The sequence below is a fragment of the Budorcas taxicolor genome, chromosome 21 (assembly GCF_023091745.1).
Source record: "Budorcas taxicolor isolate Tak-1 chromosome 21, Takin1.1, whole genome shotgun sequence".
NCBI lineage: Eukaryota > Metazoa > Chordata > Mammalia > Artiodactyla > Bovidae > Budorcas > Budorcas taxicolor.
Genome location: NC_068930.1, coordinates 73,837,530 through 73,863,801, shown reverse-complemented (window position 1 = coordinate 73,863,801; position 26,272 = coordinate 73,837,530). Strand labels below are relative to the sequence as shown.

The 26,272-nt window shown below is 49.1% G+C and overlaps 1 gene segment (V, D, J or C); it reads left to right on the top strand.

Annotated features, from left to right (window-relative positions):
- The first annotated feature begins 5,779 nt into the window (after positions 1-5,779).
- On the top strand, positions 5,780-14,007 carry LOC128066530 (immunoglobulin heavy variable 4-59-like). The segment is given in 2 exon segments: positions 5,780-5,863; positions 13,646-14,007. Coding segments are annotated over 2 exon segments (408 nt in total).
- The last annotated feature ends 12,265 nt before the right edge of the window (positions 14,008-26,272 follow it).

Below are 26,272 nucleotides of genomic sequence, written 5' to 3'. Positions count from 1 at the left end.
AACCCCGTGAGGTGCTTTGTCCTGCCTTCTGACAAGAACTGGGTCACCAGGACATAACAATCTCCTCACCACGGTGCTTTCTGAATTCCAGCCTCTTGGAAGAGCTTTGGAATCTAAGCCGAAAATAGTGCCTGCTGCGCCCTGCATCCCTGTCTCTCTATGTTAGTCAAGTCTGCCAGGCTCCTCTGACTCTTAGTGACATTTGATTCCTCCTTCGACTCACAGGTCAAGGACAACCTCAGCTGGTACCTGCCGGCTTTGCATCAAAAGGTAGTGTGTGTGGGAACTGTCATTTCCATCATTAAAGCAAGGAAATTCTAAATGCCAAAAGGTTCCCTGGACCTAACAGAGTCCTAACAGTGCAGGGCAATCCCCCAGCACAAAACCAGAGAGGTGGGCAACCACAGTCCAGCTGAGACCTCCCCATGGATGCGAAGCTTCTGGAGAATCACCTTCAGGGTAATTACTACCAATTCCTGCAGGACCAGCAATAACCAGTGTGAGGATGAGAGATCCTGGGGGCCACACTCCACGGCTGGTGGGATATAACTCCAGAAACATCCAGGTCTTCAAGGTGAGTGTTCATATTTATCCCTTCAGGACACCTGACGGACGAGGGGGAGGGCCACACTGAGAAATGTTAACACTTACCCAGACGTTTCATCAGGGAGACCCTCCATGGAAGAGCTCTTCCCCCAGCTCCGCCTGGGAGGTGAACAGAATCTCTTGTCTACTGCAGACCTACGGAGGGGGCAGACCTCACGGCTAAGAGAGGGGACTGGACCAGCACACTGCAGCCCCGGAGGGAGTAGAAGGAGGGTGTGCCAATGAGGGAGACCCTGGCGACGCTCACAGCCCAGACCCAGCTCCCCTGAGTCATGGGTGTTCAGCCTCAACAATGCAGGAAGCCCCTACCCACACGTGACCCCCAGGGACCTGGCAGAGCTACGATGTGCAGTCTCTTTGAGGAGGGGAGCTAGTGTGCAGAGACCACACAGCCAGACAACTTCCAGGAGGCAGGGCGCTGAGGCTCTGGTACCCACGGCTGGAGACCAGGCTTGGAGCCCCTCACTGCTGGCCTCAGACCTGCTCTCTCCTGCCTGATAGACCTGGCCAGAATCCCTGTCCTGCTCTTGGGTATCTGACGTGCTCAGGAATATTTATGAAGTTTCCATCAGAGACTCAGAACAGGGGTATGCAGGTTTGTCAGAGGGTCCTGCTGCAGGAGACGTGGCTGACTCAGCAGTGGGTCTGTCTCCCCACTGACACCAGGTCCTGAGCTCCTCGGGCAGGTGGTCAGGAGGGACGAGGAGGAGCAGGATGGAGTCTGAGGATGGATGCACCCCGAGGCCATCCTGCTGAAGAGAGGTCCTGCCAGGGGCCACGCACACGGCTGGCCCAACTTCTCTGCAGGGTGCTGTTGGGACAACCCACTCCAGTGTTGCTGCCTGGAGAATCCCATGGACAGAGGAGTCTGGTGGGCTACAGTCCGTGGGGTCTCAAAGCATCAGACATGACTAAAGTGACTGGGCATGCTCACCACCCCATTCCCTGGGTGAGCACTCCCTCAGAACAGCCTCACCTGAGTCAGCTGACAAGGCCTCTGCCTCATCCTCCCCCGACATCTCAGGTGTCTCCTCTCACAGGTGGGGGCACTAGGAGCCCCTCAGGCGTTGATGCTGTAAGGTGTCAGGTGCAACTGCACTGGTTTCCGACAGGGGGGCTCGTCTGGACCTTCCTGCGGGGCCCCTGCAAGGTCCAGGTGCTGTAAGAACAGGTGAGCCCAGGAGTGAACGGTAGGTGGAGTGGGCATCGAGCCCCATGCTTCTGCGTGCTGTTATCCTGTGACATGATGTGAGCCCACGGGGCTCCAGGGGGTGAAGGCACCCCATGTCCTCGAGAGCCTCTGGACTCACTGTGAGTGTCAACTGCATCAGTGCACCTGCAGCCCCAGGGAGGCGACGTCCAGGTGTTCTCACAAGCTCCTTCCTTGGAGTCTCTCTACAGAGTGTGTGCGTTTATTAAGGCTATTTCTAGAGATGGTTAAAAGAACATGCTGTCTCTAGAAGAACACTCTGAAGGTAGAAACAGCCACTTGATAGCAGACTAGAAACACTGCTAGGACTGCCCTGTGAGCCCAGGCAGGGGCTGCCCAGGACCCCAGTGCAGGGCTGCTGCCCAGGAGCATGTGGGGAGGGGGCCGGGGAGACCCAGTTAGGGAGTCTTCTCTTTTCACTGAAAACCATAACTGGCAGGACAAGGACTGGTGACGTTTAATATTGGGGCCTGTTGGGAATACACAGCTCAGTGAGGCCATGAGAAGCACAAGTGTATAGGCCTATGAGTGTGTGTGAGTATGTGTCAGTGTGCATGTGAGAGTGTGGGTGCATATGTGTGTGCATGTCCGTGTGTGTGTATATGAGTGAGTGTGTGTGTGTGCGTGCATGTGAGTGTGTATATGTAAGTATAAGGGTGTGTATGTGTTTATCTGAGTGTGTGAATGGGTGTGGCTGGGTTTGTGTGTTTATTTGTTAGTTTGAAAGTGTGTGCGAGTGTTTGTGTCTGTATATCTGTGTGACAGGTGTGTCTGTGTGACAGGTGTGTGTTTGACATGTATGTGTGTGTCTGTCTACCTGTGTGACATTGTTGGTGTGATAGGTGTGTGTGTGTGACAGCTGTATGTGTGCATGAAAGGTGTGTGTGTGTAATGTGTGTGTGTGAGACACGTCTGTGTGTGACAGGTGGTTATGTGTGACTGGTGTATGTGTGTATGTGTGTAACAGCTGTGTGTGTGAGACAGGTGTGTGTTTCACAGGTGTGTATGTGTGACAGGTGTGTGTGTAACAGCTGTGTGTGTGTAAACAGTGTGTGTGTTTGTTGCCGGTGTGTGTGTATGACAAGTATGTGTGTGTGTGTATGTGTGTGACAGTTGTGTGTGTGACAAGTGTGTGAGTGTGACTGGTGTGTGTGTGTGACAGGTTTGTGTGTGTGTGTTGTGACAGGTGTGTGTTTGTGTATGTTTGTGTGACAGGTTTGTGCTAGTGTAACACTTTTGTGTGTTTGTGTGTGTGAAAGGTGTGTATGTGTACATGTGTGAAAGGTGTGTGTGTTTGTAACAGGTGTGTATGTGTGTGACAGGTATGTGTGTGTGATAGGTGTGTGTGTGTACATTTGTGTGTGTGTGACAGGTGTGTGTGTGAGACCAGTGTGTGTATGTGACAGCTGTGTGTGTGTGTGACAGGTGTGTGTGTGAGACAGGTGAGTGTGTGACATGTGTGTGTGTGAGGTGTGTGTGTGTGAGGTGTGTGTGTGTGTGTGTGTCAGGTGTGTGTCTGTGAATACCCAGTGGTGGCTGACGTTGTGAAACTCACTGATTAGAAGTGAAGGTGTCTCTGTGGCACTAAAGGCTGGTTCATGATGGGGACTGTGTCCTGTGGGGCACGTGCCTCACTGGAAGAGCTCTGTGTACACAGGGGTCAGGGACCTGGCAGGCACACACGTCCTCAAACAAGGATGAGGACACGGACACGCGACCACTGAGCGTGGCCATGGGTCACAAGACTCCTCCTTCCTGATATCGCCCAAGTACTGACTGTAAAGTTTTCAGCCTCTAGAACATGCAGATGACCTGGGTTAAATGCGGATATTCTGAGCCCGGGAACATCACCCCCAGCAACACCAGCTCTGCACAGCAGTCCTGGGAGCACAGCCCTCTCCAGGGACTGGAGCCAGAAAGCCCTCCTCCTGACGGCCTTGGCTCCAGGTCGGGGTCCTGCCGGTTCTGGGGTGAAGGAAGGGACAGGGTCCAGTCGAGGGGGTTCAGGCACTACTGTCCCCTGTCCACAGGTGTGCACTCCCAGGTGCTGCTGGCGCACTTGGGGCTGAGCTGAGGAAGCCTGGGGATCAGTGAAGGGGTCCTGCAAGGCTTCTGGATACACCTTCACCGACTACTACAGGCACTGGGTGCGACAGGCCCCTCAACAAGGGCTTGAACGGATGGACAGATTGACAGCAAGGATGGTGGAACAAAGTATGCACAGAACTTCCAGAGCAGAGTCACGCTGGCTGCAGACACGTCCACCGACACCACCTACATGGAGCTGAGCAGTCTGAGGTCTGAGGACACGGCTGTTTATTACTGTGTGAGACACACAGTGTGAAAACGCACATCCCGAGGGTGTCAGAAACCCTGAGGGGCAGGGCGGCTGTGCTGGGAGAGGAGAGAGAGAAATGATGGTTTTCCTGACTTCTCGTCACCAAGAGTCTGGAATCTGAGAGATCAGATCATGCTCTCCTGGGACACTGGTGTTTTTGAGCAAGATCTCAAGATAACAAATATATGAAAGAAAGATGCGAGGTAAAGATTTCCCTCCAAAGGGTTAGGGATTTTTATTCCTTTCTTAGCAGGGGTATTGAGAGGCTCATTGTTCTTGGGAATGTTAGGTGAGGCATTATCTGGGAATATCTGGTTAATGTCAAGGATGGGACTCTTGTTCTGTAGAGTCTCCTGGCAAGTCCTCTGGCTCATTCTTCAGTTTTCAAAGTGGCATCGTCCTTGGGGGATCCCAAGGGTGAATTTCTATTTCCCAGTCTCTGCAAGCAGCCCAGACGTGGCATCTGGTCAGACAGCCACGAGCAGGGCTACCGAGTCGGGGTCGACAGGCGCACAGGCCCCTCAGTCTGTGGCAGCACATGGTTTCTCCCAGGGACTGTGGCCTGCAGTGCCCTGTCCCCAGGGGCAGTGCTTTTGGTCACACACAGATTTTTCTGGCTCCAGGAGAGACAACGCTACTGATGACACTGACGACAGCACTCACCTCCCCTGGGAAACCCGCTGTAAATCCACACACGCTGTGACAGTCGTCAGCCCCAGTCTACATCCTCACACCCAGAAATGCAGGTGTGAGGCCACAGTCTCAGGCCACAGGGAGACGGGGGAGCGGAGCATTAAGGGGCTCCAGGAGCTGACTGTCCTCAGTCCTCAGTAGACTTGGGGTCCTCAGTGTCCACCCTCAGGAAGGAGATGCTGAGCTCCACGAGTTCCTGCAGACACGCAGTTGTGCACAGGAAAATGCAGGCCACCGGGCAAGTCAGCGGTGCTGGGAAGACGAGCATCTCAGTGGAAATGTCTACTTTGTCCAGAAAATAAATGCTGTCTTTAATTACTGTGAACAAACCTCCTCTAGAGTGATTCTTGAGGTTATTTAAGATATTCAAGATGAAAAGATAGTCAAGAAAGTGAAGGAAAATATAAATGCTTTGGGAATTCTGATAGACATTAAATTGTACTCAGCTCCATTTGAACTCACTGTAATTATGACATGTATATTGTTCTCTGATGTTTGCACTCGGAGTAAGAAAACATCAGCTAATCAGGAAAGAAACAAATAAATAAAATAAGAGTTTGCATCTAACAAATGGCTGGTACCTGAATGTGTGGTGGGCAATTTTTGAGTAACAGCAAACATGTTCATGTCATTAAAGTCTCGTCCCCAAAAGTGCCATTGCTCCTTGAAAGCATTTTTTTTCTGACCAGCCCTCCATCATCATTTCATCCCTCAACAGTCTTGTTGCGTGGGGATGGGGACCCCAGGAGGGGCTGAGTTCTCTGAGGGCACAGTCAGCACCCCCCTCACAGGGGAGCCCCATAGACAAGACCTCCATTCACTGCTTTCTGCTTTTTATACAGAGGTCCCTCCCGTATGCAAATATCCACTCAGGTCACAGGGTAGAAACAGAGCACCAGCTCTCTTAAATTCAGGTTCCTCCTCGGGCTTGAAGAGATCTCCAGGAGTGGTGACTCTCATCTGCTCCAAGATGAACCCACTGTGGACCCTCGTCTTTGTGCTGTCAGCCCCCAGAGGTGAGTGTCTCTGGATCAGACATGGGCACGTGGGGAAGCTGCATCTGAGCCCACGGGTCACCGTGCTTCTCTCTGTCCACAGGGGTCCTGTCCCAGGTGCAGCTGCAGGAGTCGGGACCCAGTCTGGTGAAGCCCTCACAGACCCTCTCCCTCACCTGCACGGTCTCCGGATTCTCATTAAGCAGCTATGGTGTAGGCTGGGTCCGCCAGGCTCCAGGAAAGGCACCGGAGTGGCTTGGTGGTATAGATAGTGATGGAGACACAGGCTATAACCCGGCCCTGAAATCCCGGCTCAGCATCACCAGGGACACCTCCAAGAGCCAAGTCTCCCTGTCACTGAGCAGCGTGACAACTGAGGACACGGCCGTGTACTACTGTGCAGGAGACACAGTGAGGGGAAGTCAGTGTGAGCCCAGACAAAAACCTCCCTGCATAGAGGCCCGTGCCCACCAGGGGGCGCTCAGGACTCAGTACAGAGCAGAGCCCCGGAGCAGGTGCAGAAGAAGCGTTGGGCCGTGGGGGGCCTGGGGGGGATCCTCCTAGAGATTCTCTTTCCTCCTCCTGCCCAGGAGCTGCACCATAGACCCTCTTCTGTGTCCTGATATTTCACTGTTATGGTTTAAGTAACTCTCAGACAACTGGGTGTGTATATATATTTTAATTTTCCTTGAAGCAAGGATATGCAAACACCCACACACACAATAGTCAACAGCTAAAATTTCTTCTCCTTCAATTTTCTTCTAAGGAACTCAGTAAAACACTTGACTCTCATTAATTTCAAAACTGTTAACTATCCTGAAGGAAACATGAGATATTTAAACATTTCACTCTTTGTTTTGTTTTTGTACATGAGGAAGGAAGACCCAACCTCCTTCTTCCTGTGAAATTGCACACTTACAATCTGGAGCGAGCAGTGTGAAAGGCTCTGGTGTCAGAAGTCCCCAGTGCTGCACATGCGATGATTCTCGTCATTCACAGATTCTGTACCGCAAAGTCACCTACACGCTCGCTTTCATTAGCGTCTTAACATAAACACTGTTACCTTGTGTCCTTATATAGACATTGACAGTATGGCCGGTTCACTGAGTCACTCAACACACACACATTCCAGGTGAGGGCAATCAGGATGATGCCATCTTACCGCAAATTCTCTGCAGTCCACACCCATTCTGAGCTTATGTCTGGATCATTCATAAGGGGAGATACAGAGGTCCTCAGGTGGATTTGTCTGTGGGGTCAATGTGGAGCCCACCACCATGTGTCCTCTCTCCCATCACAGTGACCATCACTGGCACAGGGACAGGAAGCAGGAGCTGTGCTGGGGCCTGTTGGGAATACACAGCTCAGTGAGGCCATGAGAAGTACATGTGTATATGTCTGTGAGTGTGTGTGAGTGTGTGTCAGTGTGCATGTTCGTGTGTGTGTATATATGAGTGAGTGTGTGTGTGTATGTGAGTGTGCATTTGTACATATAAGGGTGTGTGTGTGTGCATCTGAGTGTGTGAATGTGTGTGATTGTGTCTGTGTGTGTGTGAGTGTGAAAGTGTGTGTGAGTATGTGTGTCTGTATGTCTGTTGACAGGTGTGTGTGTGTGACAGGTGTGTGTGTGTAATGGGGGGTGCATTTGCATTCCTACCAACAGTGTATGACAGGTGTGTGTGTTTGTTACAAGTGTGTGTATGTGACAGCTGTGTGTGTCTGTGTGTCTGTGTATGTGTGTGACAAGTCTATGTGTGACAGGTGTGTGTGTGTGACAGGTTTGTGTTTGTATGTGTGTCTCTTTGTGACGGATGAGTGTGTGACAGGTGAGTGTGTGGTAGGTAAGTGTGTGTGACAGGTGTGTGTGTATATGCAACAGCTGTGTGTATGTGACAGGTGTGTGTGTGTGAGGTGTGTGTGTGTGTGTGTGTGAGGTGTGTGTCTGTGAATACCCAGTGATGGCTGACTTTGGGAAACTCACTGATTAGAGGTGAAGGTGTCTCTGTGGCACTAAAGGCTGGTTCATGATGGGGACTGTGTCCTGTGGGGCACGTGCCTCACTGGAAGAGCTCTGTGTACACAGCGGTCAGGGACCTGGCAGGCACACACGTCCTCAAACAAGGATGAGGACACGGACACGCGCCCACTGAGCGTGGCCATGGGTCACAAGACTCCTCCTTCCTGATATCACCCAAGTACTGACTGTAAAGTTTTCAGCCTCTAGAACATGCAGATGTCCTGGGTTAAATGCGGATATTCTGAGCCCGGGAACATCACCCCCAGCAACACCGGCTCTGCACAGCAGTCCTGGGAGCACAGCCCTCTCCAGGGACTGGAGCCAGAAAGCCCTCCTCCTGGCAGCCTTGGCTCCAGGTCGGGGTCCTCCCTGTTCTGGGGTGAAGGAAGGGACAGTGTCCAGTCGAGGGGGTACAGGCACTACTGTCCCCTGTCCACAGGTGTGCACTCCAGGTGCAGCTGGTGCACTTGGGGCTGAGCTGAGGAAGCCTGGGGCATCAGTGAAGGGGTCCTGCAAGGCTTCTGGATACACCTTCACCGACTACTACAGGCACTGGGTGCGACAGGCCCCTCAACAAGGGCTTGAACGGATGGACAGATTGACAGCAAGGATGGTGGAACAAAGTATGCACAGAACTTCCAGAGCAGAGTCACGCTGGCTGCAGACAGGTCCACCGACACCACCTACATGGAGCTGAGCAGTCTGAGGTCTGAGGACACGGCTGTTTATTACTGTGTGAGACACACAGTGTGAAAACGCACATCCCGAGGGTGTCAGAAACCCTGAGGGGCAGGGCGGCTGTGCTGGGAGAGGAGAGAGAGAAATGATGGTTTTCCTGACTTCTCGTCACCAAGAGTCTGGAATCTGAGAGATCAGATCATGCTCTCCTGGGACACTGGTGTTTTTGAGCAAGATCTCAAGATAACAAATATATGAAAGAAAGATGCGAGGTAAAGATTTCCCTCCAAAGGGTTAGGGATTTTTATTCCTTTCTTAGCAGGGGTATTGAGAGGCTCATTGTTCTTGGGAATGTTAGGTGAGGCATTATCTGGGAATATCTGGTTAATATCAAGGATGGGACTCTTGTTCTGTAGAGTCTCCTGGAAAGTCCTCTGGCTCATTCTTCAGTTTTCAAAGTGGCATCGTCCTTGGGGGATCCCAAGGGTGAATTTCTATTTCCCAGTCTCTGCAAGCAGCCCAGACGTGGCATCTGGTCAGACAGCCACGAGCAGGGCTACCGAGTCGGGGTCGACAGGCGCACAGGCCCCTCAGTCTGTGGCAGCACATGGTTCCTCCCAGGCACCGCGGCCTGCAGTGCCCTGTCCCCAGGGGCAGTGCTTGTGGTCACCACGTAAGAGGGAGCCCTGTGGGAGACACTGGCTGCTGTGAGGCCCACGTCCTAGCCAGTATCACTGTGCGGGTCATCGTGTCAGCTTCCCACACGTGTGTGGCTCAAATCGACGCACACACATTCCCTTTCCGGCCACAGTTCAGAGTCTGATATCAGCTTCACTGGACTGGAATCCAGATGCGGCAGGACCACAGTCCCAAGGCTCTCAGGGTCTGAATGCATCTGAGCTCCCAGAATTCAGGTTTGGAATTCCTGCGCACCTAGGATAATGAGGTGAGAATCGCGGTCTTTGGCAGATGCTTAGTTCATGAGAGGAGAGTCCTCATGATTTGGGTTGGAGTCTTTCTAAGAATCCCCAGAGAACACACTTGTCCCCGTCCACCAGGCAAGGACCCAGCAGGAAGGTGGAGATGTGAGCCTCGAGAGGAGTCTCACCAGAAGGCAGCCTCACTGGTGTCCTGACCTGGGGCTTCCAGCCACTAGGACTGTGGGAAACAAAGGGTTGCTTACAGACCAACCACCTGAGTGCCTGTTATGCACTCTGAAAGGATACCGTCAGGGACAATCTACTTCTTTGCCCTGTCCAGTCTAGGGCTTCACACCCACATCCCTGGCTCTCAGCCACTTCCTTCATCTGCACAGCCCAGCAAAGCACCTTCCATCAGTGGTCACTTCTCCCAGGGTTGATGCCCTTGGCCTCCCTCTGATGAACACATTTGTGGTTTCAACTGGAGCCACATGATAATCCAGGAAAATCAGACCTCTAAATTAGTCACATTCTCCAAAGTCCCTTATGCCATGTGAGATGACATTCAGAGACTCAATGAATGATTCAGACAAACACAGTCCACCTTCAGCCCTGCAAATACATCCTTCCCACAGGCCCAGTACACTTAGCAAATCCCAGAAAACCTCCAAACTGTCAACCTAAGAATTCACACTAAATCATAATGTCAGTTATAATAAAGATTATAGAGCAAAGTTGGCCTAAATACCATCACCTCCAAGTCCCACATCAAGTCCTCTAACTCAGCTATCCATGAGGATTTGTGTTCTAAAATACAACACTAAGGCAGGCATATCTCAGCTACAAGGAGCTTCATTCCGTGTGAGTCAGAAAGGACCCTGGTCCCAGGTGCACGCGTGCTCAGGGCTACAGCTGTGTCTGACTCTTTGCGACCCTGTGGACTATAGCCTGCCAAGCTCCTCCTCCATGGGCTTCTCCAGGCCAAGAATACTGGAGTGGGTCAGTATTTCCTCCTCCAGGGGATCTTCCCGACCCAGGGACTGAACCCAAATCTCCTGCATTTCTTTCACTGCAAGCAGCTTCTTCACTGCTGAGCCACCAGGGAGGCCCCACTGGCCCCGACAGTGTTTAAACCCATCCATGTGAACCTACTAAGTGCAAGGTCTGGGAATAGTCTTCTCCGGCTCCTCTTGCAGCCTCTGGGCCTGTTGATCTGCCCCCTTACTTTCCATTCCTTAAGGTGGGAGGTGGTGCGTATTTGAAGCTGAGTGCTTTCACCAGCCTATTTCCTGCTCTGGGATCTTGAACCATCGCCGTGACCCTCAAGTAGAAGACAACTGTGGATGGTGCGTGATCCTCTCTAGTCGTTGTTGAATCTGATTTGCTAATAGGTTTTGAGAAGTTTCGCATTGAATTCATCAAAGGTGTGTTTTATAAAGTCCCCAGAGAAGCTCTCTGTTCCCAGACTGTTGCTCCTCGGAAGGTTTTAAACTCACCATCATGAAGCCCGGTTTGCACACATGATCGGTCTCGCCATGTCGTCTGCTCCGTCTTGATTCACTCCTGCAGGTTTTACAGTTTAGGAGTTTGTCCATTTCTTCTAGATTGCCAGTTTCTTGGCATACAACTGTTTGTAATAATCTCGGATGATTTTTTCTATCCCTGTGGTATTAGCTTTATGTCTTTTCTAGTTTTTTATTTTATTCCAAGAAATTCTTTTTCCTCCTTTGGAGACTGACTGAAGATTTATGGTTTTGCTTGTCTTTGAAAAAATTACAGCGACAACAACGTCAGCCAGCTGATGATTTCACGATCGTTTTGCCTGTTGTTTGTGTGTGTGTGTGTTCATGTCAATATTATTAATTTCTGCACTTTTTTGTTATTTCCTTCCTTCCACTGCCTCTGGGCTTTTCTAGTGTTTGTTTTCTAATTTCTCTAGGTAGTAAGTTCGATTGTTATCTTCCAGTTTCTTGAAGAAGGCCTGTATCACTGCCGGCTTTCATTTCAGAACTACTGGGCAGGCATAGAGTTCAGAGATAAGTGTGTGTTAGTCACTCAGTTGTGTCCAACACTTTGTTACCCCATGGACTGTAGCCTGCCAGTCTTCCTTGTCCTTTCTAGGCAAGAATACTGGAGTGGGTTGCCGTTACCTACTCCAGGGAATCTTTCACACCCGAGGATTCAACCCAGGTCTCGTACGTTGCACCTGTATTCTTTACCACAAGAGGCAGAATTCTCATTGCCTACAGAACACTGTAGATAGAAAACCCTAAGGACTCCGCACAAAGCTAATAGACCACACTCATCCAGAGAGCACTAAACTCAACAGGTGGGAGTGGGTGCCAGCATGTGATTGCTCATGAGTTAGGAGTTGGTGGGGATTCTCTGGATCCCACTTCCGATGCCATGAGCTAAACCCCATATAAACCAACCAGCAGTGGATTTGGGGATGTGGTCTGCAGCCTTCCAGTCCCAGGAGATGAGAAGCATATTTGGGTTTTACAGGTGGTCCAATGGGATCACAAGATCACAGAAAGTGCAGGAGAGGGAAAGCCCCACAACCCTCCACTGTCCTTGACAATGGATGAAGGAGTTGAGACGAGGGAGGAGGGCACATCTGGAAGCCCAGGGACCTGGACACCAGAGGCCCCAGCTCCAGGGCCCTTCCCTGGAGGCTTGACCATGTTACAGAGCATTGGGGACAAGGGACCCCACACACTCTGAGGCAGAGTGAGGAGAGGCCTCTGCCCAGAGCACTTTCAGGAGTCGGGAAACTGGATCTGGTACAGAAGACATGCTGGTGCAGAACTGCTGTGGCCAAAGCCAGACCGGGAAGGGCTTTTCATAGACAGTAGGTTCTAACTCAGTCAGTGTACAGGTGAGCTCCCCGTGCCGAGGAAGAGCTGACCTGCGCCAGACCCGAAGGGGTGATGTCTCAAGGCAGGAGAAGCCCAGGGTCACAGGGACGGAGCGTCAGTCAGAGTGGGGACACACACTGGTCTTTTCTGGCTCCAGGAGAGATAACACCACTGATGACACTGACGACAGCACTCTCCTTCCCTGGGAAACCCACTGTAAATCCACACACACTGTGACGGTCGTCAGCCCCAGTCTACATCCTCACACCCAGAAATGCAGGTGTGAGGCCACAGCCTCAGGCCACAGGGAGATGGGGGAGCGGAGCACTAAAGGGCTCCAGGAGCTGCCTGTCCTCAGTCCTCAGTAGACTTGGGGTCCTCAGTGTCCACCCTCAGGGAGAGATGCTGAGCTCCACGAGTTCCGGCAGACACTCAGTTGTGCACAGGAAAATGCAGGCCACCGGGCAAGTCAGCGGTGCTGGGAAGACGAGCATCTCAGCAGAAATGTCTACTTCGTCCACAAAATTAATACTGTTTTAAATTACTGTGAACAAACCTCCTCTAGAGTGATTCTTGAGGTTATTTAAGCTGCTCAAGATGAAAAAATAGTCAAGAAAGCGAAGGAAAATATAAATGCTTTGGTAATGCTGATAGACATTAAATTGTACTCAGCTCCATTTGAATTGAATGTGATTGTTACATGTATATTTTTCTCTGATGTTTGCATATGGAGTAAGAAAACAACAGCTAATCAGAAAAGAAAATAATAAATAAAATAAGCGTTTGTGTCTAACAAATGGCTGGTACCTGAATGTGTGGTGGGAATTTTTGAGTAAAGGCAAACACGTTCATTGGATTAAAGTCTCTTCCCCAAATCTGCCATTGTTCCCTGACAGCATCTTTTTCCCTGACCAGCCCTCTGTCATCATTTCACTCCTCAAATGACAGTCTGCCTGGTCTGGGGAGGGGGACCCCAGGAGGGGCCTGAGTTCTCTGAGGGCACAGTCAGCACCCCCTCACAGGGGACGCCCCATAGACAAGACCTCCATTCACTGCTTTCTGCTTTTTATACAGAGGTCCCTCCCGTATGCAAATATCCACTCAGGTCACAGGGTAGAAACAGAGCACCAGCTCTCTTAAATTCAGGTTCCTCCTCGGGCTTGAAGAGATCTCCAGGAGTGGTGACTCTCATCTGCTCCAAGATGAACCCACTGTGGACCCTTGTCTTTGTGCTGTCAGCCCCCAGAGGTGAGTGTCTCTGGATCAGACATGGGCACGTGGGGAAGCTGCATCTGAGCCCACGGGTCACCGTGCTTCTCTCTGTCCACAGGGGTCCTGTCCCAGGTGCAGCTGCAGGAGTCGGGACCCAGCCTGGTGAAGCCCTCACAGACCCTCTCCCTCACCTGCACGGTCTCCGGATTCTCATTAAGCAGCTATGGTACTGGTGTAGGCTGGGTCCGCCAGGCTCCAGGAAAGGCGCTGGAGTGGCTTGGTGGTATAGGTTATAGTGGAAGCACAGGCTACAACCCGGCCCTGAAATCCCGGCTCAGCATCACCAGGGACACCTCCAAGAGCCAAGTCTCCCTGTCACTGAGCAGCGTGACAACTGAGGACACGGCCGTGTACTACTGTGCAAGAGACACAGCGAGGGGAAGTCAGTGTGGGAACCCAGACAAAAACCTCCCTGCATAGGGGCCCGTGACCACCAGGGGGCGCTCAGGACTCAGTACAGAACTGCGCCCCGGAGCAGGTGCAGAAGAAGCGCTGGGCGGTGGGGGGCCTGGGGGGGATTCTCCTAGAGATTCTCTTTCCTCCTCCTGCCCAGGAGCTGCACCATAGACCCTTTTCTGTGTCCTGGTATTTCATTGTTATGGTTTATGTCATTCTCAGACAACTGTGTGAATATATATTTAATTTATCCTTGAAGCAAGGCTAGATTTAGGCAAACACACACACACACACACACACACACACACACACACACACACACACACACAATACTCAGCAGCTTAAATTTTTACTCCTTCATTTTCTTTTTCAAAGGAACTCAGTAAAACACTTGACTCTCATTAATTTCAAAACTGTTAACTATCCTGAAGGAAACATGAGATACTTAAACATTTTAATCTTTTTTCTGTTTTTGTACATGAGGAAGGAAGAGTCCCAACCTCCTTCTTCCTGTGAAACTGCACACTTAGAATCTGGAGCGAGCAGTGTCAAAGGCTCCAGTGGCAGAAGTCCCCAGTGCTGCACATGCGATGACTCTCGTCATTCACAGATTCTGTACCACAAAGTCACCTACACGCTCGCTTTCATTAGCGTCTTAACATAAAGCCTGTTACCTTGTGTCCTTATATAGACATTGACAGTATGGCCAGTTCACTGAGTCACTCAACACACGCATTCCCAGTGAGGGCAATCAGGGTGATGCCATCTTACCTCAAATTCTCTGAAGTCCACAGCCATTCTGAGCTTAAGTCTGGATCATTCACAAGGGGAGATACAGAGATCCTCAGGTGGATTTGTCCGTGGGGTCAACGTGGTTCCCACCACCATGTGTCCTCTCTCCCATCACAGTGACCATCACTGGCACAGAGACAGGAAGCAGGAGCTGTGCTGGGCTCAGCCCTGAGGAAAGACCCAAGGACTGAGAGGGCGAGGGGCTGAGCTGAGATAGGCATGGGGCAGGGGAGGGGGCTGTCAGGTCAGGGACCCTGGTCTCAGAAAGGGGGACCTGCCCTGGGATCTGGTTCCAAGCCTCTGGTAGACACACTGCTTTCCCACCCTTGCTCATCAACCATGAAAATTCAGAAGGCGCCCATGGGGATCCTGGGGTGACCAGGGTGAGTGTGACCACAGCCTCTCTGGACTCCCAGGAAAAGAGCTCCTCAGTGCACATTCCTCTTCAAGCTCCAGGGTAAAACCCGCCCCTGGGCTGTGGGAGCTCACCCCTCTCTGCTCACACAGGATGGAGGCCTCAGTGAAGGCAGAGCTGCTGTGTAGAAGGTGAGGCTTTGGGGTCTTCTCCTCTGCCTGGTGGCAGTTCCCCAAGGGGAAGGCCTCAGGCATCAGACACGCATCTGTGGGGGTAATTGTGGCAGATGGTGACTGGCTGGGTTTGAGTCTTCCTGTCCCCGGGTGTCCTGTCCCAGGTGAAGGTGCAGGAGTCGGGCCCTGACCTGCTGAAGCCCTCACAGACCGTCTCCCTCACGTGTGCTGCCTCTGATTACTCCATCACGTGGCTATGGTGGGAGCTGGATCCACCAGGCCCCAGGGAAGGGGCTAGAGTGGATGGGAAGCATATATTATAATGGTGACACTCACGACAGCCCCTCCATCAAGACCCACACCTCCATCTCCAGGGACATGTCCAAGAACCAGTTCTCCCTGCAGCTGAGCTCTGTGACCTCTGTGGACACAGCTGTGTATTACTGTGCAAGAGACACAGTGAGGGGTGTCCGTGTGAGCTCAGACACTAGCCACCCTCTGGGGTGCCCGGCAACCACCAGGGGCTTGTGGGACACACGAGCATAGGGCTGAGCCCAGGAGCAGGTGCCCTGGGGCTGGAGGGGATTCCTGGGAGAGCCTGTGCTTCCCTCTTCCTGCCCAGGAGCCCACCAGAGACCCTCCTATGTGTCCTAATGTCTCACTGCTGGCCTTTATGTCACACTCGACACACTGTGGGAATATGCATATGTTTTTGTAGTTTTAATTTTCTGTTGAAGTAAGATTAATTTTAATACCTGCACGTTTAATACTCAGGAATTATGGATAATTTCTGGGTTTACTTTTCTTCTCCCCAAAGGATCTCAGCATACACCTGAGGCCCATCCCCATTTTCCTGGTGAGTCTGAATCTTGAAATTCATGAATGTTCTGAGAAGACACAGGAGATTTTCAGTTGCTACAATTTTTGTTGTTTTTCTACATGTGGAAGGAAGAGACTCACTCTCCTTCTTTCAGTGAAACTGCACAAACAGGTAGAATTCTGCAGTGTCCAGTGTTATAGGTGCTGGTGCAGAGAGACCCAATACTGCGTATTCAAACATCGTCAGTATTCACCTACTTTTTAGCTATTATTAGCATCATGAGACATACACCATCATTTCACGGTCATTATGGACATTTGCAATGTGGACTGTCTTTAAATCACCCAACACACGCATATTTCTACTTGAGGGCAGTCAAGTCCATCCCCTCATGTTTCATCCAATCATGTAAATCAGTCTCCTTCACGTTCACTTTGCTGACATAGTTTCACATTTTGTGCTCCTTAGTTGACAATTTGCCTCTTTAAAATGACCCCGTGTGTGGTCCTCAAGCACAGGCTAGTGTCTCTAAGCACCCATTGCTGCAAGCTAACTTTAAATAGAAAATATCTCTCTTCATTCAGGCAAGATTGGTACTTCTGGGCATGTGACCTTGACATTGATGTCTCAAATATAAATATTATTTTTTGAAATGGGATTTGGATCTCAGTTTTTCTTATTTGAGGTAGCCTTGGAAACTTGGTTCAGTTCCAAATACACATGGTGAAATGGAGATTTATGGACTGTCAGGGTCCAGCCCCAGTGGATCCAGGGAATTCAAAGCAGCGACGGAGTCAGCGAGGAGAGACTTATTTATTAGAGATATAAAGAGATATTAGGAAACAATAGTGTACTAGGAAAATTAGTGGAGAAAAGATGCTGAATAACTTGGTTTATGCAGAGAACCAATAAAACTCCGAGAGAAGGAGTTTGCACCACCTACGTAGGCCGCAGGCATCTTCCTGGTCTCCCGAAGGAGTGGAGACACAAAGTGCCCCCTCGTTCAGATCTTAGAAGCCCAGGCAAAATTAGTAGGCTTGGCGAGCCTCCGCGCTCCAGATGGAAATTCAGCCTGAAAAGGGAGAAAAGAACGACACGGGGGAGCCAAGCATTGCTGTCAGACCCACAACTTTATTTTCAAAAGCAGCTTCTATACCCCAAGTTGTACATAAAAGATAATGGAATATGCAGAGTTATGCAGGAGCAGCAGTCCTGACCCTTATTGAGACCAGGCTTTCTTTTTGCATATCTTTCCGTATACAAAAGGCTCAGGTGATTTACATTATCTTCTGGCCAAGAGGCCTGTTAACACTTTATGGCTCTCTTCCTTAATGAATGTTAATCTCATTTTCCCTGAAGTGCTTTTCTTTAATCTCCATCACCCTCAAAGCACTGAATACAGTTACATCCCTGTAGAACAAAGGTGCAGTGGATTCTAACAAAGAGAGCACTTAACTCAAAGGCCTGATGTTGCTGATGCCAGGGCTACTGCCTGTGTTTCTACACACCAACTGTATCAACAGACAAAAGAGATGAGAACGTGGCAGCAAGTATTGGCTCAACAATGAAACCCTTAATCAGTCCTATTCCAATGATTTTGACTCCTCGGAAGCCCCTACATTCCTAGGATGTTTAAGCTTCCTGTGCCTCTCGGGTCGGGGAGGCCCCAAACAATCACACGCCCAGCTGTAAGAGTCCAGACAAACCTGTCAGGCAGGCTGGAAAGCCATCAGAGGGGTTTGGGATAGAAACACTCTTATTACGCCAGGAGACTTATGACCTAAAAGCTCTGAATTAGCTTTTTCCAGGAAAAGGGGGTGGAGGACAGCCCCCTGTTCATGAAGAAGAGTAGGTGGAAAGCATAACACAGAAAGCAGGCAGACTCTGGTTTTGGGGGTAGATGCTCGAGAAAATCCAGGGGACCCGTGAGGCCTGATCCCGCCTTTGCATTTTGTCAGGCCCCTTTCCTCATGACCTTTGCCACGGGCGGGATTGCCCATGATGGCTCCCAGCAATGGACAAGAAGGAGATTGACTGCCCGGAAAATGACCATGAGGAGGCTTCAAGTTCAGGGGTCCTGGCTAGACTGTCTCCCAAGGATTCTTGATCCATAGACATCAGGGTGATCAGAAGCACCTGGGAGACAGCAGGTTTAATGAAACGACTCCAACATTGACAGGGATCAGAGGTCAAGGGTAAGTGTGCTCACTAATCTGACTTAGGTGTCTTGATAAAACTAGGAAAGGATGGACAGAGAAACCCACAGGCAAAGACCTCGTTGAGAAACAAATTTCAGGAAGCCAGAGGGAAACGAGTCAAGGCATCCTTGTCACCTTGGAGGCCAGCGTTTTTATCTTCATCAACCTAGTTCTCTGAAAGTCACCTTTAATCTAAAGGAAGATGAAATCTGTCTGGTCCTTCCCCCTCCTGCTGGCATCTCTGAGCTGTGAGCATCCCGCGGGTCTGAGAAAGGTGTGTAGTGACCTCTGTGAACAGGTCATCTCATAGTTTCCCCTGCCCAGGTATCCTGTCTCAGGTGCTGGTGCGGGAGTTGAACCAGGACTATTGGAGGCCCTCTCCTCACCTGGTCTGTCTGTGGATTCTGCATCACACAGAGTGCAGACTACTCAGGCTGGATCCAATCAGTCTGAAGAGTCAGAGCTGCAGTGACGGGATGCTTTGGTCCTGGGAACAGTGCAGCATAGAGCATGTCTCTCCAGAAACCACTCTCCATCCACAGAGACACGTCCGTCTAGCTCCATGAGGACCTAGGACACAACCCTGTGATGCTGTCCCAGGAGGTCCAGGGAGAAGTCAGACACAACACACATAACCCTGCCTTCAGGGGCTACTCCAAGCACCAGGGGGCACCCAGGTTCACCAGGAAACAAGAGGACACTTTTCAAGGCAGGAGACAGAACGTCATGATGGGGCTTTCTCTCAGAAGCTGGGGTCTCTCCACTGGAACATTCCCTGCCCTGCAGGCTCCTTCCACTGTCACCCCAGAGAGCTTTCCTGTTTCTGAACCTGGGACGTGATTTCATGGGGTCAGGCTGATCTGTCTTTCCCCATCTCTCTTCGGACAGGCCTCCCAGATATATTTCCTCAGGGGGCATCTTAGGTCACTGCCTTCTGCCCCTGCTGTCAGCTTTTTCAGCATTAATTCTTCTGTTAACTTCCCATCTGCTTCCACCCTCAGATGGATTTCCAAATCCTCTCAGGCTGAAACTCTCCCCAGCTCTATTAGATTCTGTGTCTTTCATCTGAATAGTGAGCGGTGTTTGAAGTTGGCAATTGATGTCATAGACCACTGGAGTCACTTCTTCCCCCAGAGGACACTTGAGAATGTCTGGACACCAGTGAGGCTGTATCCTACGGGGTTATTGTAGGTGGCTAGTTATGCATTTGGTAGACAGATAAATGAGAGGTGAACTCCAAATGAAGATAAAAGGAAACAACGCAAACAACTGTATCCTAACAACATGGTGAATAACCATATACATTTAGTCTATAAATTCAGCAAGTAGTAAAAGCTCAGAATTGCAAAGTGATACGGGCATGTATATGAAGATGTTTGTAAAAATATAAATATCCAAATAGTTGGTAAATACTTTTCTAGCCCACTCCTCAGTCACGTGGTGATTCTCTGTTTTCTCTCTATGAAATCATCAAATACATTACCAGTTGGCTGCCATTTCCACTCCTTCCAGCTAGTGGATAAGCGACATTTATATTACTTCATCCCCAGCATTTGATCGCTTTAGTATTTTGTACTTTAGCTTCTCTAAAGGTGTGTAACAGTATCTCATCCTCCTGTTATTTCATGTTTCCTAAGTGGTCAAACAGGAGATGACAAAAGGGAACATCAATATTCTAAGAATCAGCAACCTAAGATGGACTAGAATGGGTGAATTTAACTCAGATGACCATTGTATATACTACTGCAGGCAAGGTTCCCTTAGAAGCATGGAATGGACATCATAGTCAACAAAAGAGTCTGAAATGCAGTACTTGGATGCGCTGTCCAAAACGGCAGAATGATCTCTGTTCGTTTCCGAGGCAAACCAGTCAATATCATGGTAATCCAAGTGTATGCCCTGACCAGTAATGCTGAAGACGCTAAAGCTGAACGGTTCTATGAAGACCTACAGGACTTTCTAGAACTAACATCCAAAAAAGATGTCCTTTTCATTATAGGGGACTGGAATGCAAAAGTAGGAAGTCAAGAAACACCTGGAGTAACAGGCAAATATGGCATTGGAGTACAGAATGAAGCAGGGCAAAGGCTAATAGAGTTTCGTCAAGAGAACGCACTGGTCATAGCAAACACCTTCCTCCAACAACACAGGAGAAGACTCTACACATGGACATCACCAGATGGCCAACACTGAATTCACATTGATTGTATTCTTTGCAGCCAAAGATGGAGAAGCTCTATACAGTCAACAAAACAAGACCAGGAGCTGACTGTGGCTCAGATCATGAACACCTTATTGCCAAATTCAGACTTAAATTGAAGAACCTAGGGAAAACCACTAGACCGTTGAGTTCAGTTCAGTTGCTCGGTCGTGTCCGACTCTTTGTGACCCCATGAATCTCAGCATGCCAGGCCTCCCTGTCCATCACCAACTCCCAGAGTTCACTCAGATTCACGTCCATCAAGTCAGTGATGCCATCCAGCCATCTCATCCTCTGTCGTCCCCTTCTCTTCCTGCCCCCAACCCCTCCCAGCATCAGAGTCTTTTCCAATGAGTCAACTCTTCACATGAGGTGGCCAAGTACTGGGGTTTCAGCTTCAGCATCATTCCTTCCAAAGAAATCCCAGGGCTGGTCTCCTTCAGAATGGACTGGTCGGATCTCCTTGCAGTCCAAGGGACTCTCAAGAGTCTTCTCCAACACCACAGTTCAAAAACATCAATTCTTCGGCACTCAGCCTTCTTCACAGTCCAAATCTTACATCCATACATGACCACAGGAAAAACCATAGCCTTGACTAGACAGACCTTAGTCGGCAAAGTAATATCTCTGCTTTTGAATATGCTATCTAGGTTGGTCAGAACTTTTCTTCCAAGGCGTAAGCGTCTTTTAATTTCATGGCTGAAGTCACCATCTGCAGTGATTTTGGAGCCCAAAAAAATAAAGTCTGACACTGCTTCCACTGTTTCCCCATTTATTTCCCTTGAAGTGATGGGACCAGATGCCATTCAGGCATGATTTAAATCAAATCCCTTACGATTTTACAGTGGAAGTGAGAAATAGATTTAAGGGACTAGATCTGACAGACAAAGTGCCTGATGAACAATGGACTGAGATTTGTGACATTGTACAGGGGACAGGACGCAACACCATCCCCAAGAAAAATAAATGCAAAAAATCAAAATGGCTGTCTGAGGAGGCCTTACAAATAGCTGTGAAAAGAAGAGACGCCAAAGCAAAGGACAAAAGGAAAGATATTCCCATTTGAAGGCAGAGTTTCAAAGAATAGCAAGGAGAGAGAAGAAAGCCTCCCTCAGCGATCAATGCAAAGAATTAGAGGAAAACAATAGAATGGGAAAGACTAGACATCTGTTCAAGAAAATTAGTGATACAAAGGAAACATTTCATGCAAAGATGGGCTCAAGAAAGGACAGCAATGATATTAAGAAGCAAAAGATATTAAGAAGAGGTGGCAAGAATACAAACAACTGTACAGAAAAAGTCTTCATGACCCAGATAATCATGATGGTGTGATCACTCATCTAGAGCCAGACATCCTGGAATGTGAAGTCAAGTGGGCCTTAGGAAGCATCACTAGGAACAAAGCTAGTGGAGGTGATGGAATTCCAGCTGAGCTATTTCAAATCCTAAAAGATGGTGCTGTGAAAGTTTGCACTCAATATGACAGCAAATTTGGAAAGTTGAGCAGGGGCCACAGGACTGGAAAACTCAGTTTTCATTCCAGTCCCCAAGAATGGCAAAGTATGTCAAAGAATGCCAAAGAACGCTCAAACTACCACACAATTGCGTTTATCTCAAATGCTGGCAAAGTAATGCTTAAAATTCTCCAAGTAGGCTTGAACAATACATGAACTGAGAATTTTCAGATCTTTAACTTGGTTTTAGAAAGGGCAGAAGAACCAGAGATCAAATTGCCAACATCTGCTGGATCATCAAAAAAGCAAGAGAGTTCCAGAAAAATAACATCTATTTCTTCTTTATTGGCTATGCCAAAGCCTTTAACTGTGTGGATCACAATAAACTGTGGAAAATTCTGAAAGAGATGGCAATACCAGACCACCTGACCTGTCGCTTGAGAAATCTGTATGAAGGTCAGAAAGCAACAGTTAGAACTCCACATGGAACATACTAGTTCCAAATAGGGAAAGGAGGCCGTCAAGGCTGTATATTGTCACCTTGCTTATTTAACTTATACAGAGGACATCATGAGAAACGCTGGGCTGGATGAAGCACAAGCTGGAATCAAGACTGCCAAAAGAAATATTGATAACCACAGATATGCAGATGACACAACCCTTATGGCAGAAAGTGAAGAAGAACTAAAAAACCTCTTGATGAAAGTGAAAGAGGAGAGTGAAAAGCTGGCACAAAACTCAACAATCAGAAAACTAAGGGCATGGCATCTGGACCCATCACTTCATGGCAAACAGACAGGGAAACAGGGGAAGCAGTGAGAGACTTTATTCTGGGGGCTCCAAACCCACTGCAGACGGTGACTGCATCCATGAGGTAAAAAGACGCTTCCTTCTTGGAAGAGAAGTTATGACGAGGGGCGGTGCTAAGATGGTGGAGGAATAGGACGGGGAGCCCGCTTTCTCCCTCACAAATTCATCAAAACAACATTTCAATGCTGGGTAAATTCCAGAAAACAACGTCTGAATGCTGGCAGAGGACATCAGGCACCCAGAAAAGCAGATGATTGTCTTCAAAAACAGGTAGGAAAACATATAAAAGACAACAAAAAAACAGACAGAGGAGGTAGGGAGGGAGCTCCATCCCGGGAAGGGACTCCTGTCCCTGGAAGGGAGTCTTAAGAAGAGAGAAGTTTCCAAACACCAGGAAACGCTCCCGCTGCCGAGTCTGTGACGAGCCGTGGAAGCACAGAGGGCAACATAACAGGGAAGAAAAATCAATATGTAATTAAAACCAACAGATTACGACCCAACGGTAACTCCCCCAGCAGAGAAGCAGCGCCGACGCCTGCATCCACCACTAGCAAGTGGGGGCTGGGCAGGGAGGTGCGGGCTGCAGTGCTTTTTAAGATTCGGGCCGGAATGCCGCGAGCATAACCACAGCGAACTAACTTGGGCTAGCAAACCAGGCTGTGGGATAGCCACCACGCGAAAAGCTCTAACATAAGACACCACCAGGACCACGCACAGAACAAAGGATGGAACAGAAACAGCCGGCTGCAGACCATCCCCCTCTGGTGACAGGCAGCCAGAGCCGTAAGGGCTGGAAGGGGGCAATCACAGCCCCAGAGAGACATTATCTACCAAACTGCAAGCAGGCTTCTTTGCTAACTAACACTTCTTGGGGTTCTGGACAGTCACCATCCACCTCAGAAGGGGCACCTGCGGTACACCCAGAAAACTGAGCAGCAGGGCCGGGAAAGGCGATAAGTCGCAGCGACTGCGCTCGCCAAACACCTGAGCTACTCCATCCTGGGACGGGCACAAAACGCAGGCCCAACCAAATCTGCGCCTCTGAGGGCTACCTGAGAGCTGAGCCTGAGCGGCTTAGACCAGGGAGGTGCATGCAGCCTTGGGCCAGCCTCAGACGGTTCCCGGCGGAGCAACGCAGAGCCTGAGCGGTGTGCACCGTGTGCAGGGGCAGGCCCAGCGGGGCTGAGACACTGAGACCACACGCCAGGCTTATTTGTGTGCAGCATCCCTCCGTCACCACAGCGCGACTCAGCAAGAGAACCTAAAAAATAAAAAAAAAAACTGTCCACCGCCCCCTCATGTCAGGGCGGAAATCAGACACTGAAGAGACCAGCAAACAGAAGCTAAACAGAGGGAACCGCCTTGGACGGGACCCCACACTGCCCACAGCACCAGAGAAAGTCCCGGAGGCATCTTTACCATCTTTACGACCATTCTCTTTTTTCTTTCTTGTTGATGTTGTTTGATTGTTTTTTCTTTTCTTTTTCTTCTTCTTTTTTTTAACTTTTTAAATTTTTTAAGTCCTCTGTTTCTACTTTAATTTCAATTTTTATAACTTACTATTACTTTTCAAAAAAAACAAGACCCTATTTTTAAAGCAAACGCTGTATATATTTTTTTTGTGGTTGTTGTTGTTGTTTAACAATTCTCGTGACTTTGTGTTTTTTTTCTTCTTCTTCTTCTTTTCTTTAATATTGTATTTTTGAAAATCCAACCTCTACTCTACATTTTTAATCTTTGCTTTTTGGTATTTGTTGTCAATTTTGCACATTTAAAACCCCAATCTTCAGTACCCAATTTTACCTGAGAGTGAGATTACTGGCTTGACCATCTCTCCTCCTTTGGACGCTCCTTTTCCTCCACCAGGTGGCCTCTGTCTCCTCCCTCCCCCTTCTCTTCTCTACCCAACTCTGTGAATCTCTGTGTTCCAGACGGTGGAGAGCACTCAGGGAACTGGTTACTGGCCGGATCTGTCTCTCTCCCTGTCATTCCCCTCTTTTACCCTCCTGGCCACCTCTGTCTCCTTCCTCCCTCTCCTCTTCCCTGAAGAACTCCGTGAACATCTCTGAGCGGTCCAGACGGTGGAGCGCACATACGGACGTGATTACTGGCTGGCTTGCTCTCTCCTCTTTTGATCCCACCTCATCTCATTCCAGTCACCTCTAGCTACCCCCTCCCTCTTCTCTTCTCCAGGTAACTCAGTGACCCTCTCTGGGTGTCCCTCAATGTGGGGAAACCTTTCATCTTTAACCTAGATGTTTTATCATCAGTGCTGTATAGATGGAGAAGTCTAGAGGCTACTGTAAACATAAAACTGAAAGCCAGAAGCAGGAGGCTTAAGTCCAAAGCCTGAGAACATCAGAGAACTCCTGACTCCTGGGAACATTAATCGATTGGAGCCCATCAAATGCCTTCATACCTACACTGAAACCAAGCACCACCCAAGGGCCAACAAGTTCCAGAGCAAGACATACCACGCAATTCTCCAGCAACACAGGAACACACCCCTGAGCTTCAATATACACGCAGCTCAAGTTACTCCAAAACCATAGACGTCTCATAACCCATTACTGGACACTTCATTGCACTCCAGAGAGAAGAAATCCAGCTCCACCCACCAGAACTCCGACACAAGCTTCTCTAACCAAGAAACCTTGACAAGCCACTGATACAACCCCACCCACAGCGAGGAACCTCCATAATAAAGAGAACTCCACAAATTCCCAGAATCCAGAAAGGCCACCCCAAACGCAGCAATATAACCAAGACGAAGAGACAAAGGAATACCCAGCAGGAAAAGGAACAGGAGAAATGCCCACCAAACCAAACAAAAGAGGAAGAGGTAGGGAATCTACCTGAGAAAGAATTCAAAATAGTGATAGTGAAAATGATCCAAAACCTTGAAATAAAAATGGAATCACAGATAAATAGCCTGGAGAAGATGCAAGAAAGTTTTAACAAGAACCTAGAAGAAATAAAAAAGAGTCAATATATAATGAATAATGCAATAAGGGAGATCAGAAACACGCTGGAGGCAACAGATAGTAGAATATCAGAGGCAGAAGATAGGATTAGTGAAATAGAAGATAGAATGCTAGAAATAAATGAATCAGAGAGGAAAAAAGAAAAACGAATTAAAAGAAATGAGGACAATCTCAGAGACCTCCAGGACAACATGAAACGCTCGAACATTCGAATTATAGGAGTCCCAGAAGAAGACAAAAAGAAAGACCATCAGAAAATACTTGAGGAGATAATAGTTGAAAACTTCCCTAAAATGGGGAAGGAAATAATCACCCAAGTCCAAGAAACCCAGAGAGTCCCAAACAGGATAAACCCAAGGCGAAACACCCCAAGACACATATTAATCAAATGAACAAAGATCAAACACAAAGAACAAATATTCAAAGCAGCAAGAGAAAGACAACAAATAACACACAAGGGGATTCCCATAAGGATAACAGCTGATCTTTCAATAGAAACTCTT